The following is an 18,875-nucleotide window of genomic DNA, read 5'->3' on the forward strand; positions in this document are numbered from 1 at the left end:
ATAATTGAGTGGCCATGACATTTTTCCAACTGGCCACTTTTCTCTTAACAAGACCACACCTGTCTCTTCCTCATGAGCTCCTTGGGTCAGGACCTGAATCATGGCTTAGGTTGCACTCCGCTGGAGAGGAAGTCCTGAGGCCTGGCAGGCAGCTGTCTAGACCTTTCTTCCTCATTCTTATCCAGCAGCATGTCCTGCTGATTACACTTTCAAACTGAATTCTGCTTCTCTGTACCTCTCCCCCTACTCCAAGCCTCCGTTTCCAGCTGGAAAACCACAGTGCCTTGCTAAGCGGTTTTCTTGTTTCTACTCTTACATTTATCATTCTCTGAAATTGCCTTGTCTTGATTTTTCTACTTGTTTTTCCCATTAGCCTGTAAACTTTGCGTTTGCCAGTGGCTGGTACACCCATGGCCCCATCATTTCTTTTTTTTCAATTTTTTCAATTTTTATTTAATGTTTATGTATTTTTGAGAGAGAGAGAGAGAGAGAGACAGAGCACAAGTTGGGGAGGGGCAGAGAAAGATGGAGACACAGAATCTGAAATAGGCTCCAGGCTCTGAGCTGTGGGCACAGAGCCCGATGCGGGGCTAGAACTCATGAGCGGTGAGATCATGACCTGAGTCGAAGTCAAATGCTTAACCAACTAAGTTACCCAGGTGCCCCTTCAGTTTTGACTCCTGATTTTGTTATTCAATTTCTCTTTTCTATTTAGTCTTCGGTCGCTGGGAAGCCTGGCCTTGCAGAATCACTTGGAGCCGGTTGTTGTAAGGGAGTTGGGTTGGGGACTGTGGTGGGGGCAGGGAGACCCTGCTCTGCTGGCAGCATTGTTTCTTGATTGAATGGAAAGAGCTGGAAATAGTTGCCTTCTCAAGTAAAAGACATTTTCTTTCCCAAAGGGAAGTCCACTCTATAGATAATGAAAGTGGGCCCCTGATAGACCTTCTGGGCAACATTTTGCCAAAGTCCTTCAAATTATAAGACTTCAAAGTCATGAAAGGTAGTCATGCTCTCCCTTTGAAGTGTGTCATTTGTATTTTTCACACTCAGGAGCTGGAGAATGAATGAAATATTGCCAAATTAAGATGACCTACTCGCCTATGGTGACTCTGGTAGTCAAGCCACTTCCACCTCATTCTTAGCAATTATATTCAGCTTTTGAATGTTTGCCTCACACAATTCTGCTTCCCTGATATTGGCTCTGGGGGCTCTGAGGTACAAGGGTTGCCATCACTCTCTCTCTCTGCCACATTTGTGACCACCTTGGGAAATATGAGGTCATTACACATGGTCCAGAGTCACTCATCAGGAAGGATCCCAGGCTGTTTCTCGTATGAGGAAGCTCCATCCTGGCGTATTTGATTCTCCCTTCCCCCTTCTGCCACAGCTAATTGGAGCGGGAGTGGTCACCCCAAGGCCATCCAATCCAAAGGCTGGTAGACACAGATCCTGACTCAAGACAGGAAACTCCAGCCAATGAAATGAGTCAGTCACCTCCCATCCACCCCCTTTGGAGCTTGATCTGGGAAATGCAGACAGAATTATATGGTCACTGGAAGTTTGGAAGGTCATGAGAAAGGGAGAGGCCTTGTGGGCCCAGGAGCAAATCAGAGTTAGGAGGACTCAGAGGCAGAAGTGCTGAGCTGAAGAGGGGATGGTTAGAGTGGTGCTCAAGGAAGCCACTGGAAGCAGGAAGAGATGGGGCAGACACACAAAGAAAAGCAGAGACCCAGAGAGTGGCCAGGTCAAGGTAAAGGTGGAATGCTAGAGGGAAGCTCCCAGAGTCTTGCAGCAGGGGCTCCTGGAGCACCTTGGTGGATGCTTTGGGTTCTCGAAGCCCTTCCTGGTCCAGATTCCAGGATCCCAGGTTATGGTACACCCCTGATTTCCATGAGATTTCTGACTCCTGTGTTGTTGTGCCACAACAAACCCTCATTGCCTGAGCCACCCCGAATGGCTTGCTGCCCTTATGGGCTCACAAGTCGACATACCAAAAGTAACTACCACCAGTGGGCTGCAGCCCCACACCAGCATGGGCTGTTTCTGTTAGGCTCTGTGTGTGGGTGCGTGGGGGTGATGCATAAGAGCTTTCAGGGTGTGATGCCTCTCTTCAAATGCTCTGCTAATATCCACAGGGGTGGTTGCATTCCTCAAGGATCTAGCTCTGTTTTCTTTTTTTCACGTATCCCCCAATTTTATATACCTGTATGTTTTATAAAAACACTCATAACCGTATCATATATAAACTATAAATATATATGATATCTAAATATAAACACACACCCATATGTTACAGGTACAGAACAGTTGCAACTTCGACGGGGGTTAGAGTCTGCGGTGTGTGTTAAGCCAAGGCTGTATACAGTCAGAATCATGCCTGAGAACCCTCTCAACACCTGTAGAGCACATGTACATGATTTGGGGTTCTGGAACTACAGCTTTATAGTAATAGTAAAGATAAGTGCAGAGAAATGCCAATATGAGACCTTCCTGCAGAGCGCTTGCTGAAGTAATTGCAAACAAGGAAAACAGATTCAGGTTTCCCAGCCCCTGCTGAATGTTCAAAGTGGCAAAACTGTGACCATGACTTGTAAAGACATTTTCCTTCCCAAGCGGCAACCGAATAATTTCTCCCGGCAAACGAATCGCCGTGACATTCCCTGTAAGTCAGATATTCTAGGAGACAATTTTTATTGCAACCCTCATGACTTTCCAAAGATCTGAGGTAGCTCTGATAATTGGCATATAGATAATAGCTCCAGTAAACTAGAAAACAAACCCAAAAAATCATAGAAAGGGTCAAATAATGAAAAAAAAATGAGGCTGATATCATTCCCACAATGGACAACTGAACTCTGAACTTCTGAAGTCAAGGGAAAAAGGGAAGATCCTAGGGGTGCCTGGGTGGCTCAGTTGGTTAAGCGTCCAACTTCGGCTCAGATTATGATCTCACAGTTCGTGGGTTTGAGCTCTATGTCGGGCTCTGTGCTGACAGCTCAGAGCCTGGAGCCTGCTTCGGATTCTGTGTCTCCCTCTGTCTCTGCCCCTCCCCTGCTCACGCTCTGTCTCTATCTCTCAAAAATAAATAAATGTTAAAAAAATTAAAAAAAAGGGAAAATCCTAGATAAGAATTATCATTGTTTAATCAAAGTCATCAAAATTAAAAGTCACTCGTAATTTCATCACAGTGATATTCTTATTTTACTTGTAGACACCGTATTCCAGTGTCTCTGTAAGCAAAATAATAGGTAATTTTATTTAAAAAATATTCGAATAGGCAAAACATTCACATAGTCTGAAAATAACAAAGTGTGAAAAGTTTCGCTCTCATCCTGGTCATGCATTTGCCCATTTCAATTCCCCCAACCACCCCCGCCCCGTTTTGTATCCTACAAGTTTTTTTTTTTTTTTTTAATTTTTTTTTTTTCAACGCTTATTTATTTTTGGGACAGAGAGAGACAGAGCATGAACGGGGGAGGGGCAGAGAGAGAGGGAGACACAGAATCGGAAACAGGCTCCAGGCTCTGAGCCATCAGCCCAGAGCCTGACGCGGGGCTCGAACCCACGGACCGCGAGATCGTGACCTGGCTGAAGTCGGACGCTTAACCGACTGCGCCACCCAGGCGCCCCTGTATCCTACTAGTTTTTATGCACATTCAGTAATATCGTCGTCATCATCATCATCATCATCAACAAAATACAGATTCTTATTCCCAGGCTCTTCTTATACCTTGATTTCTTTCATTTAACAACCTTTCTTGTAGACTTTTCCATATCAGTAGAAAAGCTCCCTCATTCTCTTTCATACCTACAGGGGCCTAATTTACTTAAATTTACCTAATTTAACCTGGGACCTATGGATAATCATTTAGGTTGTTTCCTTTGTTTTGCTATTATAAACGAAGCTAGGAGAGTAACATTACGTACGTATAATTTCACACATGTATGTATATGTGTTGTAAGTATATATTTCAATATAATATATATGTTATACATAATTATATAATGCTATAACTATGACAAGTATATATGTAGAATATATATGATAAATATATATTTCACACATTTATAGGAGATAAATCCCTGAGGCAGATTGCTGGGTCAAGTGGTAAATGCATTTGTGAATTTCATAGCTGTCACCACATTGCCCTGCACAGGGGTTTTGGCAATTGATGCTGCTAGAAGCGGGGCCAGAGGGTTGAGCTGCCACATTAACATCTATATACTCTAGAACCAGACTCGTCTCGCTAAGTTCCGGGGAGGAAGGAAAAGGAGTGAAAGAAAGGAAGACCTATCTATCAGGCACTCTACATATACACCCTCATAGTGCTGGGAGGCAAATTTGTGACCCTGATTTTTCCTCATGAGGCACTTGCGTCTCAGAGAGGTTAGGGGATTTGTGCCGGATCTCGGGGAAGTGGGCAAGGGTTCTGCCCCGGAGGCTGGCTTCGTTCTGGCATCCCGGAGTCCTGGTGCCCTGGAGGCTATCTCAGCAGGGCCCTGGTGTCCTTCTGATGGCATTCGTTCGTGAACCAGCCGTGGTGCCGGCAAAGTTCTCAGGGTCTCGGGTATTTTATTGTCTTGCCTGCTTTGAAATTCAAGTGTCACAGCTCAGCTCTTGTCAGCTGGCAAGCCTTCCCCCGCCTTTCACTTGGCGTCCTCCCCAGGTCCAGCCCCGGGCCCTCACAAACCGTTCTTGAAGCTGGAGCAGGGATCCTCCGGGTGCCCCTCTCCCAGAAGGGCATCTAACCACCCCTCCAGGTCCTGTACCAGCTGCTCCAACTCCTGCACCTCTTTTTCTAGCTTCTCCAAGAAAACGTGCAAGTGTTCCTTCAGCCAGGTCCTGATGACCTTTATTGGCTCTTCTGCGGGTTCATCGGTCTGGTATTCAAATCCCTGAAAGGCAGATATCAAAATTGCATCTTGAACTTTTTCATGTAGGACGCCCCCCCAACCCCCCACCTCTTGCCACTGGTTTCAAAAAGCTTTCTGAGCCTTTGCAGGGTTTCTGTCTGGAGTGTCTACCCCCACCTTCGCCACCTGGCCAGCTCCTAATTATCGATCCTTCAAGATCCAGCTCGCCAGTGACACCTCTGGGAAGCCTTCCCGGATTTCCTCAGCCAAGCTTGACATCCCCTCCGTACCCTTCCTGAATATGTTACCTGGGAAGCCACAGGATTCTGGGGATAGTTACATTCTCTGATCCTTTCTGACACCTCCCAACTTCTTCCTGAAACAGGCACGAACATCGCCCCTTAACAAGGGCAAGTGAGCAATCATCCCACTCAAGAGAAAGAAAGTAGTTGAAATGAACATGTTCGGTCCTCCCAGTGGGTGAAGGAGGTAGGAGAAGGCAGGCTGTGGAGGCCTCGTTGGCATGCAGCCATCTCCAGAACACCCCTCCCGACCCCGTGTGGACTCGGCTCCTCCTTTCTGAGATTTCGGAATGCTCACCTGATATTCCTGTGCCCACGTACAGGACCAAGATCAGCAACGCCAACAGCGTCTGGGGGCAAGAGGAGGAGGAAGGAGGTGACTTTCTCGGGGGACAGCAGGCATCCCTGCTTCCCTCACAGAGGGCTAGGCACGGGGGTGCTATAAGATCGTTTTTAGAGCTCAACTTTTTTCTTTATCCTTATCTTAACTTCATCCACGTCATGCATGCTTATCACACAACCCCCAAACATTGCAAAAGTCGGTCACATGGCGGCCTCCCGCCATTCCATTGGTGTTTTTCCTCCCTTCTGCCTGCTGGGAAGGCCCGCCTCTCTTCTCAGTCTTGCCTTGCTTTTTTTTTTTTTTTTTTACATTTTTGCTCTACATGATCTTTAAAAGGAATCAACCTTATCGTGGTATACTTCACAGGCAGCAAAAGGCACACATTTTAAATGTATGGTTTGGTGAATTTTGACACGTCTACACCTGTGGACGATCATCCCACTCAAGAGAAAGAACATTTCCATCATCCCAGCACGTTCCCTTATGTCCTTCTATAGTCTGTTGCCTCCTTGCCCTCACCATGCCAGAAGTATCCACTAATGTGCTCTGTCACTATGGAGTAGTTTTGCCTGTTTCAAAACTTCAAATGAATGGAAACTCATAGTCTGTACTCTTTTGTGGTAAGCTACTTTTTTTTTAACGTTTATTTTTGAGAGACAGAGAGAGACAGAGTGCGAGTGGAGGAGGGGCAGAGAGAGAGGGAGACACAGAATCGGAAGCAGGCTCCAGGCTCTGAGCTGTCAGCACAGAGCCAGATGCAGGGCTCAAACTCAAGGACCGCAAGATCGTGCCCTGAGCTGAGGTGGGACACTTAACCGACTGAGCCACCCAGGCGCCCCTGTGGTAAGCTACTTTTGCGCAACGGAAAGCTTCTGAGGTGTGTCCATGTTTTTGTGTTCACTGCTATTGATGAGTAATATCATCTTGTGTGAATATGGTGCAGTTTATCTCTTCACCTCCTGATGGACCTTGGGCTCCTTCTAGTTTCTGACTATCATGAATAAAACTGCTGTGAACACCTTGGATACGCCTCTTTGTGTGGACATGTGTTCTCATTCTGCTGGGGCAGTACCCAGAAATGCAAATGCCGGGTCATATGGCGAGTGTATGTTTAATTTGATAAGAAACCACCAAACTGTTTTCCATGGACTGGTACCAATTTGCATTTCTACCAGCAACACGAGGATTCTAGTTGCCCCACATCTCTGTCAGTAATCTTCTTCATGTTAGGCATTCCGTTGGTTGTGTGGTAATATCTCAACCTAGTTTTTACCTGCATTTCCCCAATGATTAATGATGTTGTCTTAGTCCATTTGCACTGCTGTAATGAAGTTAGCACAGAGCCGGTGGCTTATAAACAACAGAAACTTCTTATAGTTCTAGAGGCTGTAAGTTCAGGATCAGGGGGGCAGTAGGGTCGGGGTCTGGTGAGGGCGCTCTTCTGGGTTGTAAGCAGCCATTTATTTTCTCATCGTATCCTCATGTGGCAGAGAGCAGAGAGAGCTCTCTGGGGTCTTTTTTAAATAAGGGCTCTAATCATCACCCAAAGATCCCAACTCCTAATACCATCATTTTGGGAGTTAGGATTTCAACATAGGAATTTGGGGGGGGGACATAAGCATTTAGTCCATAACAGATGTTGAGCATCTTTTCATGTGCTTACTGATCATAATTCACACATCTTACTTTGTGGGTGTGTCTATTAAAAACTCTTTGCTCATTTTTGTTGCTGTTGAGCAGTTGTCTTCATATTAAGTTATAGTTCTTTATGTGTTTTGGATATACATTTTTTTGTCAGATGTTTGTATCGTGACTACAAAGTCAAAGTCTGTGGCTTGCCTTCTTGTTTTCTTACCAGTGTCTTTGAAAATTAAACGGTTTCAATTTTTTTTAAGTTTATTTATTTTTGAGAGAGAGAGAGAGAGATAGAGAGAGAGCACTAGTGGGGGAGGGACAGAAAGAGGGAGACACAGAATCCGAAGCAGGCTCCAGGCTCTGAGCTGTCAGCACAGAGCCTGACGTGGGGCTCGAACCCAGGAACCGCGAGATCATGAGCCGAAGTTGGACGCCTAACTCACTGAGCCACCCAGGCGCCCCATAAACGGTTTCAATATTGATGAAGTTCAAATCATCAAATATATTCCCTTTATGGTTGTGCCTTTTGTGCGCAGTCTAAAAAATTTTGTCGAACTCGAGGTTGTGAAGAGTCTCTCCTCTGTCTTCTAGACATTTTATTGCTTTAGCTTTCCAGTTAGGTATGTGGTCCGTTGTGAACCTCCAGCACCGCTGGGTTTCCAGTATCTCTGCTCTGCTCCCAACTGCATAGCAGCCACTCTGCGGAGAGCAGCTAATTTAGCCCTTGGCATGCACATCCCCGCCCCCTCAGCCAGGGAGTCATGGGGCTCCCCTTGGTGCACAGCTCTCCTCCCTCTCCAGGGCCATGTTCCCTAGAGCCCAGCTGCTTTAGCTGTCCTACACTGGGCAGCTCAGTGGGGACTGCTGTGCGTGCTTGGGCTCTGCTTCTCGGAGCAGCAGCCTCTGGGAAAGAGGCGAGGCTATCACGAGTTTTCCTTTATTCAGGGATGGCACTCTTGTGCTGCCTGTTACCCCTCCCCTGAAAATGGCTGCTTTCTAGATATCGACAGTTTCGTGGTTTCTTACGATGGGAGGGCTAGCTTCGCCCCAGCTACTGGGTTAAGGCTGCAAGTGGAAGTCTAATCATAGCGTTTTAGTGCAGGCTGGAGTGAAGGAGCTGCCTGGAGGCAACATCGCTCGCTGATGCTTGGGTCAGCCCACGATCATTTAGGAGATTCTGGTGGATGTGCCAGGATTAGGAGAGGAGACAGGGGCCTTTTAGAGAGGTGGGAGAAGAGAGAGGCCGAGTCTGAGTCTGGGAGGGGCCTGGCGCCCGCTCTCGGTGGCTTTGTGGTGTGTCTCGGCAGGCCTTAGCCCAGGGAGTTCAGAGACACCTGCTTTCAACAGACAGTGTGAGCTGTGACAGTGATGGTGTCAGGGACAAGCAGAAGTCGACAAAGGATTAAGACAAACACAGTATTGACTGACATGGAACTTTGCTCGACTCATTAGATGTGGGCTGAGTCAGATTTAATTTGACTTGAAATAATATATTTCTTACTTACCCGAGTTCACGAAGCAAGATTTAGACCTGCTACCACAACAAAGATAAAAGATTTGCATAATTTCCCTGTCCCCCAGATAGTTTTCTTTATATATACTAGTAACTATATTATTATTATGATTAACTTTAAAAATAAAAATAAATTTACAAAGCATCAGTCTGGCTGAGTCTTACAGTCTTACAGACACTGACGAGGGAAAGAGGCCAGGCGTAAAGGTACACACTGACGGATTCCGTTCACGTGAAATTCAAGAACACACAAAACTCTACGATGGTAGAGATCAGAGATCATGGTTATGGGGGCGGGGCGTGAGATGGGAGGGGCCTCAAGGAGGCTTCTGGGGTACTGGAAGTGGAAATGTTCCATTGCTTGATGTGGGGGACGATACCTGGGTGTGTGCATTCAATGTAAAGATCATTGCATTTTACACTTAAGTTTAGGGGGCTTTTTCTTTTATAGTTTATTTTTTATTTTTTTAAATGTTTTTATTTATTTTTGAGACAGAGAGAGACAGAGCATGAGCAGGGAGGGGCAGAGAGAGAGAGGGAGACACAGAATCCAAAGCAGGCTCCAGGCTCTGAGCTGTCAGCACAGAGCCCGACGCAGGGCTCGAACTCACAGACCGTGAGATCATGACCCGAGCCGAAGTTGGATGCCCAACCGACTGAGCCACCCAGGCGCTAAGGGGCTTTTTCTTAACAGTGTTCCCTGGGAATCTTTCTATAGACACACAGAATTATCTCATTCTTTGTAATGGCTGATGCTCAATGCTCTCATATTTCTTTAACAGCCCCTCTGTCCATGTACTTTACAGAACAATGCCTTCCCCAGTACACTTGCTGTTGGGTTTTTTATTTTGTGCTGTTTGGAGACTAAGGGGGGAACAGGGGCAGGATTAAGTTTTAGCTCTTCTCCCATGTTGCCTTGGGGCCTGAGCCAAATCATTTCTTCTCTCTGAGCCTCAACCGCTTCATCTGGAAAATGGATTCTAAAGTATACTGAAAGGTCTTTCAAAAACAAAAGCTGGGGCTCGGTGTTTGATTGGTCTGGGAAATGCTGTGGTCAACAAAGTGAATTCCTTGTTGCAGAACTTCTCAGATCCTTCATTATGTGAATGAGCAGTGTCAATCTCCAAGAGGGGACAAGAAAGAGTATTGGCATTCCTTGAATGGCAGAAGTCTTTTGGAGATTTTTCTCAAAGAGCCTTCCTGGGGCTTGGTATTTGTGGGACTCTTGTTAGGAAAAGCTACAGCATGATGGGATCCCATAAGGCCCCATCTTGCTGTGAGGTCCAGCACAAAGGAGGCGTTGGAGCATGTATATCAAATGAACAAGTGAACAAATCTTTTGGAAACATATAGAGAACAGCCGTCCATTGCTCTGCTTATGATCCGTCAATGGCTTAAACAAACCAACAAACCAACAAACCAACAAACCTTTAATGGCCTCTTATGAATCTCAGAATAAAATCCCGTCCCTTTCCGTGGTGTGCATGATCAGGCCCAGCTGACCTCCCCAGCCTTCTTTTATATGCCTTCCTCACTTCCCCGGCTGGGAGGCAACGGAGTGCAGGGTAAGCTTGCTAAGAGTTCTGAAATCAGATGGACCTGGCTTCAAATCCTGGTAGATCGTGGCTATATGGTCTTTTTGCCTTTCTGAGCCTCGGTTTACCCATCTGTGAATGAAGCTGTTAATAGCTGCCTCTCGGGAATGCTGTAAGTCATGAAAGAGAGAGGGGGGTGGAAGCACCAGGCTGTGCATAGTAAGTGATAACATTTCCCATTTTGACAAAGTTCTACATGAGGTTGAATTTCAGTCCTAAGAACAAATACTCCGGGAGGTCTATAATTCAGATGTATCCTATTTATTTCAAGTCGTTCCTTCACTCATTCATTCATTCAGCTACTAATACGAACCAAGCACCACTGTAGGCACTAGGGATATAGTAGGAAACTAAATGAAAAACCCAGCCCTTCTGGAGCGCACGTTATACTGGCGGTGCTGGGGATGAAGTTAGAGAGTCAGTCAGTAGTGGTTTCAGGGACGGAGAACCCAAGCACGCATGCTGTGTTCAACCAGGTCGGGCTCCAGGGAGAGTCCGGCTGAAATTCAGCCTCTTCTGACTTTGAGGGCCTTACAGTCTGTCTGGAGTGTCAAAGGGACCCCAGATGGGAGGAAGGCAGCATGCGTCTGGTCTGGCCTCACCTGTTTCTTGTCCTCACAGCGACTGCCCCTTCTCCTTTCAAGACTCTCGGCTGCCACTCGCCCCCTGCTGCCCACCTGTTGGATCACCATGGCCTCAGGTCAGGCTGCCTGGGTGCAGCAAAGTACCCCCACCTGCCGGGTAGAGGGGCACCCTCCTCCGTCCTGGCCTCTGGTCACCAGGCATCAAACACTGAGTTCTGATGTCATAGAAGGTGGGAGACAGCAAGGCCCCCACCTCGTCACCACCCTGATTTTTATTCCTACCTCTCACATTTTTTTTTTCCATATAAATGTAAAAAACAAAGATCAGGAAAAACAAAAGCATCAAAATATTGTGTTTCAGGATGGTGACTTTTCAGATTTTTTTCTCCTGTATTTTCAAATCTTTAATAAAATAGGAGTTTTAAAATACAAATCAATAAAAGTTTTCACTGAAACTTTTATTGAGATAGTTGTAAATACAAATGCAGTAGTAAGAAATAATACAGGGGGTCCACTGTACCTTATACCCAGTTTCCCCCTGTAATCCCCTAGATCCCCAGTATCCATCCCCAAGATACTGCCATTGACCCAATCTACCAATCTTATTCAGACCCCTCCAGTCTTACTTGCACTCATTTTGTATGTGTATTTAATTCTAAATATTTGCCACGTGTGTGGGTGTCTGTATCCATCCCTACAGTCAAGATGCAGCAGAATTTCGAGATTCCAGAAGAATAGTGCACGCCCACCATCCTTTCCACTGTCCCCACCTCCTGGCAACCACTCATCTGTTCTCCACTTCTAAGATGTTGTCTTTTCAAAACTGGAATATCAAATAGTAAGCTATCTTTGGATGTGGGCTTTCTTGTACTTCGCATCGTTCTCTGGAGATTCATCCAGATTGGCGAAGTATCATTAGTTCGTTCCTCTTTAGTGCCCCATGGCATGTATGTGTTTGTTTAACCGTTCACCCACTGAAGGACATCTGGGCTAGTTCTAATTACTGGCTCTTCCGAATAAGCTGATATGGACATTTTTGCACAGTTTTTGTGTGAACCTAAGTTTTCGTTTCTCTGGGATGCCTAAGATGCGAATTGCTGAGCTTTATGGTAATTGCTTAATAGTTTTGTAAGAAACTGTCAAACTGTTTTCTAGAATGGCTGTACCGTTTCACATTCCCATTAGCAATGTATGAACAATACGGCTTCTCCTCAACCTCACCAGCTCTTGGTGTTTCCATTATTTTTTATTTTGGACATTTTGATAGGTAGTTAGTGATCTCATTGTGGTTTTACTTTGCGTTTTCCTAATAGTTAATGATATTGAACTTTTACCGTGTGCTTATTTGCCATCTGTATCTCCTTTTCAGTAAAATCTCTGTTCATGTCTCCTGCCCATTTTCTAACTGGATTGGTTCTTTTTACACTTGAGTTTTGAGAGTTATTATTCTTTAATTAATTTGTTTATTTTGAGAGAGAGAGAGAGAGAGAGAGAGAGAGAGAGAGAGAGAGAGAATCCTAAGCAGGCTCTGCACTGTCAGCAGACCATGAGATCATAACCTGAGCCGAAATCAAGAGTTGGACACTTAACTGACTGAGCCATCCAGGGGCCCCAAGAGTTCTTTGTATGTTCTAGATACTAGTCCTTTTTGAATATATGGCTTGTGAATATTTTCTTCCAATGTGTAGCTTGTCTCTTCATCCTCTTCATGTGGATTTTTGCAGAGACAAAGTTTTTAATTTTAACGAGGTCTGATTTATTAATTTTTCTTTTATGAATCATGTTTTTTTTTTGTGTGTGTGTAAAGTCTAAGAACTCTTTGCCTGGCCCTAGAAACAGAAGATTTTCTCCTATTTTAAAAACATGTTGGGGCGCCTGCGTGGCTCAGTCGGTTAGGTGTCTGACTTCGGCTCAGGTCATGATCTCACAGTTTGTGAGTTCGAGCCCCACGTCGGGTTCTGTGCTGACAGCTCAGAGCCTGGAGCCTGCTTCAGATTCTGTGTTCCATCTCTCTCTCTCTCAAAAATAAGTAAAACCATTAAAAAAAACATGCTATAGTTTTATGTCTTACAGTCCAGTCCATAATCTGTTTGGAGTTAATTTTTATATGAGGTGTGAGGTTGGGATCACGGTTCTTTTTTTGTTTGCTTGTTTTGTCTTTTTTTTGTTGTTGTTGCACCTTTGTAAAAAATCAGTTGCACATATTTGTGTAGGTCTATTTCTGTGTTCTCTATTTTGTTTCATTGATCTGTGTATCCTTGCACCAATACCACATTGTCTTGTTTACCATGGCTATACAACAAGCCTTAGTATTGAGTAGAGTGATTTCTTCTTCTTTGTTCTCCTTTATCAAGGAGGTCTCAGCACTTCTAGGGCTGTTATGTTTTTCCATATACACTTTAGAACAAGCTTGTCTACATCTACAAAAAGAAACCCTGGCTGGGATTTTGATAGTAATTGCATTAAACCTATAGGGGCGCCTGGGTGTCTCAGTTGGTTAAGTGTCCGACTTCGGCTCAGGTCATGATCTCATGGTTGGTGGGTTCGAGCCCTGCATCGGGCTCTGTGCTGACAGCTCAGAGCCTGGAACCTTCTTCAGATTCTGTGTCTCCCTCTCTCTCTGTCCCTCCCCCATTCATGCTCTGTCTCTCTCTGTCTCAAAAATAAATACATGTTAAAAAAGAAATTAAAAAAAAACCCCTATAGATCCCTCTGGGGAGAAGTGACATCTTCACTGTGTTGTGTCTCCCAATCCGTGAACACAGTATGCCTCTCCATTTATTTAGGTTTTCTTTGGTCAGCATTTTGCAGTTTTCAGCAGACAGAGCCTCTTTAAATGTATATTTAAATATTACATTTTTTTTTACTTCTCTCGTATATTTTTTAATTAAAAAATTAACTACCCATTCCTTTTAAAAAAAAAATTTAGTTTCAGGTGTACAATAGAGTGATTCAACACTTTCATACAAAGCCCTTGTCTATCAAACAAATTTCATGTGTTAAGAAATCATTAATCTGCAACATTTTTATGCACTAACTTTCCCAAAGTTACACGTCCACAGCTTCTGATTAGCACCCGGATAACTTACTCATTGAACACCTACTATACTTTAGTCATTTCACTAGCTTATTTTTATTGCGTCTTCTCTGGGCTATAATTTTGTAGATAGTTGGGGATTAAGTATGTTTTACTAGCCATTGTGTCTCTAATTCCCATTATGCAGGCTGTTACACACTAAATGTTCGGTAAAAAATATTTGTTGAAGGGATGAATAATGAGCAACTTCAAACTGTGGGTTCTGAGAGGCCATGAACTGTGTCTGGTGAATACATTTTTGTATTCATAATACTTGGCTCAGTAAATATTTGTTGAATGAGTAAAGCAGGTGGTATGATTTTAATTTTACCAATGAAGAAGCTGAGCCCTAGGGAGGCTAGGGAAGGATATTAGCCGTAGTGGCTGGCATGTAGTGAGTATTGACTTTGTGCCAGACCCCATGTTAAGTGCTTTTTCCATACATTATCTCATTTAATCCTCATAGCTGCCCTGCAAGGTTAGGGTTGCCAGTCTCCCCTTGGGGGATGTTACTTTCCTCATTCAAGATCACACACCTTACCTGGGCTGAGTGCGGGTCTATTTAATTCCAGAGCCTTTTAGTTGACCACAAGGAATTAATGTAATTTCAGCCCAAAGCAAAGAAAGTTGCCTTTCTTATTATCCTTTATGGCTTTATTGTGCATAAGGAGATGTGGGATTCCCATTAAACTTTTTGAAATATCAAAAGTAGCTTTATTCTCTCCTCTCCGTCCAACTCTATGACTCCCTTAGCTTAGTACGTAGGGATCTCATACCTGTCCTTTCATACCATTCCTTCTCCTTCCCCTTTCTCTAGCATATTCTTATTATTATCATCCACAGCTAAGATATTTCAAGAAATGACTGAGTACCAGGCACTGTGCTTCACATATATTGGCTCACTGTATTATTATTGCAACTCTAGGTAATAAATAATATCATTGTCCCCATTTACAGATGAGGAGACTGAGGCTCACAGTGGTTAAAGTTTCTTTCTCAAGGTTACACAACTAGTGAGAGCCAGGGCTGAGATCTGAACTCTGTGTGTCTCATGTAAGCTCCTAGGCTCTTGATTGCCATGAGATTTGCCTCTTCCTTGGAGAAACTCAAGACCAGAAAAAGAAAAGGACCTGTCCGAGTCAGTTGGAACAAAGGGACCAGATCTCAAGTCTCTGATCCCCACGCAGGGGGCTTTTTAAAAGGCCGTTTGTGTCATTCCCATGGTGCAAGATCATGGAGATGACGCCATTGCTCCAGGGCAGCTATTGGCCTCTCGGACTTAACCTCGCAGAAACATTTCCGATGTCAAATGCGGATCAAAGACGGGGCATTAGACTAATTACAACACACGGAGAGTAATGAATTACAGTCATGGAAAGAGAAGATGACCAGGAACTTTTTCTAGGAAAGCCAATGAATTCTTCCAGGAAACTGCCCTGAGGAACAGCGACGAGTCGGGAAGCTTCTGAGATTAGTTGGTAGGGCCATTTGCTGTGGATTCAGCTTCAGGGCAGGGAAGAGAGGAAGGAAGGGCCTTGCCTGGCCCTCAGAGTGCATGCCCAGAAACTGGTCTGGGTTGAGGGCTGGGAAGGGTCCACACTGAGCCCTGGGGCTGACAGCCTACCCCGGCCTCCCATTTCCCAGTAAAGGAAGAAGGCGGGGATGAGAAGGGAGGAGGGGTGCTGTAAACAAGGGAATTAGGCTTCTTGCGTGAATGTGGGAATGGATGGGGGAGGGAGGGAATGAATGGAAAATGCGCGAACGAATGGTGTTCCAGGCAAATAACTAATTGAAAAATTCCACCCTGCCACAGGGGACGTCTGCCCCATACCCAACAAGTGTGGCTCAAGCAGTGCTGTGTGCTTAAGTCCAGTCACTCAACCATATCTGGATTCAAGTCCTGATGTCACTGAAACACGTCCCTAAGGAACGTGACATCCTGTCTCTGAGTCTCAGGCATCTGAAAACCGAAGCCGACGATGGTGTACGTCTTGTGGGGTTATCGGGAGGGCTACGCAGGATGAACTGATGGGATTGTGCCGGCTTCACAGCAGGAACCTCGGTTTCCCGCTTCTCCCTCACCCTCTCTCTCCTTTTTTCAATTTCCCTTCCTTCCTTCTTTTCCTCACTTCTCCAAAATTTATTGACTAGCTGCTCCTGGGACAACTCAATGCCAATGTCTCTCCCTCCCAATAATTTAAGAACGCAAAGACTTCTCTATGAAGAGGGTACTCAGAGGGAGCACCTGGGTGGCTCGGTCGGTTAAGCTTCTGACTCTCTATTTTGGCTCGGGTCACCATCTCGTGTGAGTTCGAGCCCCGCGTCGGGCTCCACGCTGGTGGTACAGAGCCCACTAGAGATTCCCAATCTCCCTCTTTCTCTGTCCCTCCCCTGCTCGAGCTCTCATGTGCTCTCTCTCTCTCTCTCGCTCTCTCTCTCTCTCTCTCTCTCAAAATAAGTAAACTTCAAAAAATAAAGAAAAGAGAAGTGTACTCAAGAAGCTGATACAGCAGTATAACAGGCAAGCCTGGGTAGGAGTGGGTGGGGAATAATGGGGAGATGGAGGAGGGGACAGAATGGCTTCATAAAGGGGCAGGCGTTTTTGGCTACCGGAAAGGAGAAGAAAGGCTACGTGGGGAGACTGAGCCTCCCGGGCAAAGACTTTCCCACCTGGGCCTCCCACAGGAGCCCTGTCCTACTCTGGCTCTGGTGCCTGCCTCTAGTCTGATGGGAGAGAAACTCGTATTTGTAATAAGAATGACAAACTCAGAGCCTAGAGGTACTGAACAATTAATGAAATGAGGGGAGTGGGCTGGGTATACAACCAAAAGGCCTATGGCAAATTATAACATGCATGTCTAGAAGGGGCAACAAATTGTTGCCATGAAAGTGTGGGGTCTAGTGTTGCAAGAACTGATTTTTTTCAAGAGAAGTTAGAAATTCAGGCTTTTGGGGCACCTGGGTGGCTCAGTCAGTTAAGCGTCCAACTTTTGGTTTCGGCTCAGGTCGCGATCTCACGGTTCGTGAGTTCGAGCCCCGCATCGGTCTCTGTGCTGACAACGCGGAGCCTGCTTGGGATTCTCTCTCTCTCTCTCTCTCTCTCACCCTCTCTCTGTACCTCCCTTGCTCACTCTCTCTCAAAATAAATAAACAAACATTTAAAAATAAAAGAAATTCAGTTTTGAATGTGGAGTCTCCTGACTTATAAATGTTGGCAACACATTCCACTTTAGTTAAAAATACACCATGTGAGGGAAATGCAGGCCATTGGTTTGTGAACTCTGATTTATCGTGTGTCGCCTGTGTGATGGGCGCTGTGCTGGGCCCAAATATGGCCTCTCCCTCATCCTCACAACCGCCCTGCCACGTGCGGTTTCTTACCTAAGATGCCAACCAACAGAAGCCCTGATGCCTCACTAAGATCAGAAAAGAAAGTTTGGGAGGAATGTCCAAAGGGAGCTCCTGGAATTGATGAAGAGGCTGAGGATCCAGGGAGGGAAACAACCGTCAGAACCACAGACAAGGGCCGATCACAGAAACAGTCTGAGCCCAGGACTGTATATGGGGGCCAATGCAGGCTCCCAGCGGTTGGATCCCAACGCCATGAGAGAATTCTAAATTCTTTTGGCGTCTGCATCAGTTACCTACGGCTCCTGTAACAAATTGCAACAAACTGGGTGGCTTAAAACCACAGAAGCTCATTTTCTCATAGTTCTGGAGACCAGAAGTCCAAAGTCCGTATCACAGAGCTGAGATCAGGGCATCGGCCTGGCCTCACTCCCTCCAGAGGCTCTAGGGGAGAATCTGTTCCTTGCCTCTTCCAGCTGCTGCTGGCTGCCCGCGCTCCGTGGCTTATGGCCACGTCACCCCGACCTCTGCCTCTGTGGTCACACCGTGTTCTCCTCTTATAATAGGAAATGTGTGTGTCATCTTTCTCTTACAAGGATGCAGAGATTACACTGGGGCCCGCCCAGGTAAGCCTGGGTAGTCTTCTCATCTCAAAATCCGGAATTTAATGACATCGGCAAAGCCCTTTGCATTCACAGGATCCAGGGATTAGGTCATGGATATCTTGGGGGACTTTTCCCACCCTACCCCAATGCCTCTGGGACATTCCGTCGAGATTCAAAGCTCCGAGCGGAGGCAAGCTGTAGGCTGGGCTCCTGGCTGCCAGGAGGCAGGGAGGAGGTCGGGGCTTCTGTTTTTTCCACAGTGGGCAGCAGGCAGGCTTGTGTCTCCTCTCCAGGACTCGCATCATGGGTGGTTCCCTCCAGTAAAGGAGGGATGTGGGATGCGGATGGCACCATCAGCGCCATGAGGACAGAGACCCTCCCCCCGTTGTCCTCCGTGGCATCCCCAGAACTTAGCACCATACCTGGCACTTAGTAGGTGCTCGGGATCTGCCGACGGCTTGCCGCCTCCAGTGTCTGGGTTCTGGCCCTAGGATGCAGCATGGCACCTGGGATGCCAGATGAGCGAGGGGGTCAATGTACACATTAATACACAGCCTTGGCATATGCCTGCCTGCTGGGGACCAGGGCCACGCCAAAAATACCCGTCTGCATGCCCCATTAACCAGAGGGCTAAAAGAACTGTGAACAGTGGACCAAGAAAGAAAAAAAAAAAGCGGGATTAATTTATGAGGCGTTCTGCTGCCTGGATGGCTCATTGCATACCCGTCTTGGCAACGCTGCTCAGTAATGTGCTTCTAGACTTACTGTACTTCGACATCCAGGGGCTCTTTTGTAATATGCCAAATATTCCGTCGTTATTGTTCTAGGCACCTCCTGTTGGTCATTGGGCTAATTTATTTCAGTCGGAATTTCAGGACCAGACACAACTCTTATTACTCACTGCTTCGAAGAGGGAATAAGAGAGCAATTGATATTTGGAAAAATGAAAAATATGTCCAGAATACTTTGGGCCCTGAGGCCAAGAAGAAAAAAAGAAACGGGGGGAAAGCTGGAGGGAAA

General features: G+C 45.8%; 1 protein-coding gene across 1 annotated transcript; it reads right to left on the reverse strand.

Moving 5' to 3' along the window:
• Positions 1-3,580: 3,580 nt before the first annotated feature.
• SMIM23 (small integral membrane protein 23) lies at positions 3,581-11,021 on the reverse strand. The gene is made up of 5 exons (XM_045035597.1): positions 10,845-11,021; positions 5,455-5,506; positions 5,163-5,230; positions 4,692-4,896; positions 3,581-4,585 (listed from the first exon to the last, which is right to left on the reverse strand). The coding sequence occupies exons 1-5, from the start codon at positions 10,932-10,934 to the stop codon at positions 4,557-4,559; spliced, it is 444 nt and encodes a 147-aa protein (XP_044891532.1). The 5' UTR covers positions 10,935-11,021; the 3' UTR covers positions 3,581-4,556.
• Positions 11,022-18,875: the final 7,854 nt, after the last annotated feature.

Source organism: Felis catus, chromosome A1 (assembly GCF_018350175.1).
Source record: "Felis catus isolate Fca126 chromosome A1, F.catus_Fca126_mat1.0, whole genome shotgun sequence".
NCBI classification, from domain to species: Eukaryota; Metazoa; Chordata; class Mammalia; order Carnivora; family Felidae; genus Felis; species Felis catus.

Excerpts from the sequence above, each read along its gene's own strand:
- SMIM23 (XM_045035597.1), bottom strand. The coding sequence starts at position 10,934 with ATGGTGATCCAACAGGTGGGCAGCAGGGGGCGAGTGGCAGCCGAGAGT. Across the intron at positions 4,897-5,162 it reads AGAATCCTGTGGCTTCCCAG|GGATTTGAATACCAGACCGA; the intron begins GTAACATATTCA and ends TCTGCCTTTCAG. Across the intron at positions 4,586-4,691 it reads CTGCTCCAGCTTCAAGAACG|GCAAGACAATAAAATACCCG; the intron begins GTTTGTGAGGGC and ends ATTTCAAAGCAG.